Source organism: Suillus fuscotomentosus (genome assembly GCF_016647785.1).
Source record: "Suillus fuscotomentosus strain FC203 chromosome Unknown F5891scaffold_35, whole genome shotgun sequence".
Taxonomy (NCBI): domain Eukaryota; kingdom Fungi; phylum Basidiomycota; class Agaricomycetes; order Boletales; family Suillaceae; genus Suillus; species Suillus fuscotomentosus.
This window is the reverse complement of record NW_024539547.1, coordinates 557,101-558,093: the sequence shown is the minus strand read 5'-3', so window position 1 is coordinate 558,093 and position 993 is coordinate 557,101. Positions and strand designations below refer to the sequence as shown.

General features: G+C 48.1%; 1 protein-coding gene across 1 annotated transcript; it reads left to right on the top strand.

Annotated features, from left to right (window-relative positions):
* F5891DRAFT_954795 (uncharacterized protein) lies at positions 1-749 on the top strand (the record flags this gene model as incomplete). Its single annotated transcript, XM_041375281.1, has 4 exons — positions 1-331; positions 383-440; positions 503-595; positions 647-749. Coding segments are annotated over 4 exons (585 nt in total), but the record flags the coding sequence as incomplete, so codon positions are not given.
* Positions 750-993: the final 244 nt, after the last annotated feature.

Here is a 993-nt window from a genome sequence, read left to right as displayed (position 1 = left end):
GCTCCTACTTATGAGTCATATACCCCTTCCTCTTCTTCATCCTCTTCCATCTACGGCGGCACATCCTCATATCCACCACCATGCAAGGTATGGGTAGACCCCAAGAACTTGGCCGACTGTGGGGATGCATCTCAGATACAGGGCAATGTATCCCCCTACGTTAAGCAACTCATCCTCAACACGTTCATTGCATACGGCGCTGGTGACGAGCACTGTTTTGGTCATTCTGTTTCCAAGGCAGTGAAGTTCATCGACATCAGTGCCCACGAAAGCCACAAAAAACAAGGTCGTATGGAGGCAACGACTATTGCAGAAGTTATTGTTTCAAAAAGTTAGTTAACGTGCACGAGACATATTTAGGAAGTACTCACAAGTTGCCTAGGCATGTTGAATGGCGTGGGAATGCTCCATGGAGGATGTCTGGCGTTTTTGATTGACAAGTCAGTACGAAGTGATTTGACGCTTCTGGAGATGTTCTGACAGACTACCATAGCTGCTGTAGCACTCCCTTGGTCGCTCTGGGACTCCTACAAAACATGACTGGAGTGGGAGTCACTCAGTCGATGAACATCATCTTCCACCCCCCTGTATCAATGTACGTTGGTGTGACCTATTCCTATTGGTACCCGCTCACTCTTATCACTAGTGGGTCGTGTTTGCATATCATCAGCACTTCAATCGCTATGGGCGGCCGCATTATGAGCGCTCGATGCGAGGTTTGTTTTCTTGGTCAATTAATTGACGATTGATTCATGAGTTTCTCTAATACTTACCCCTAACTTGAAGCGCCACCCACTACACTGTCAGTCCAACATGGATTTCATGACCGATGCAAAGGCTAACCATAGTAATGAGAGCATTGCCTGGTACGTCCCCTTCTCTGTTCTATCCCCTTATCTCATCATTATGTGCAGCCTTTCGCACCGTCCGAGTCTGCAACCGGCTCGCCAGCTCCAACCTGGCGACCCAAAGCATGTAGAATACCAGGGAAAG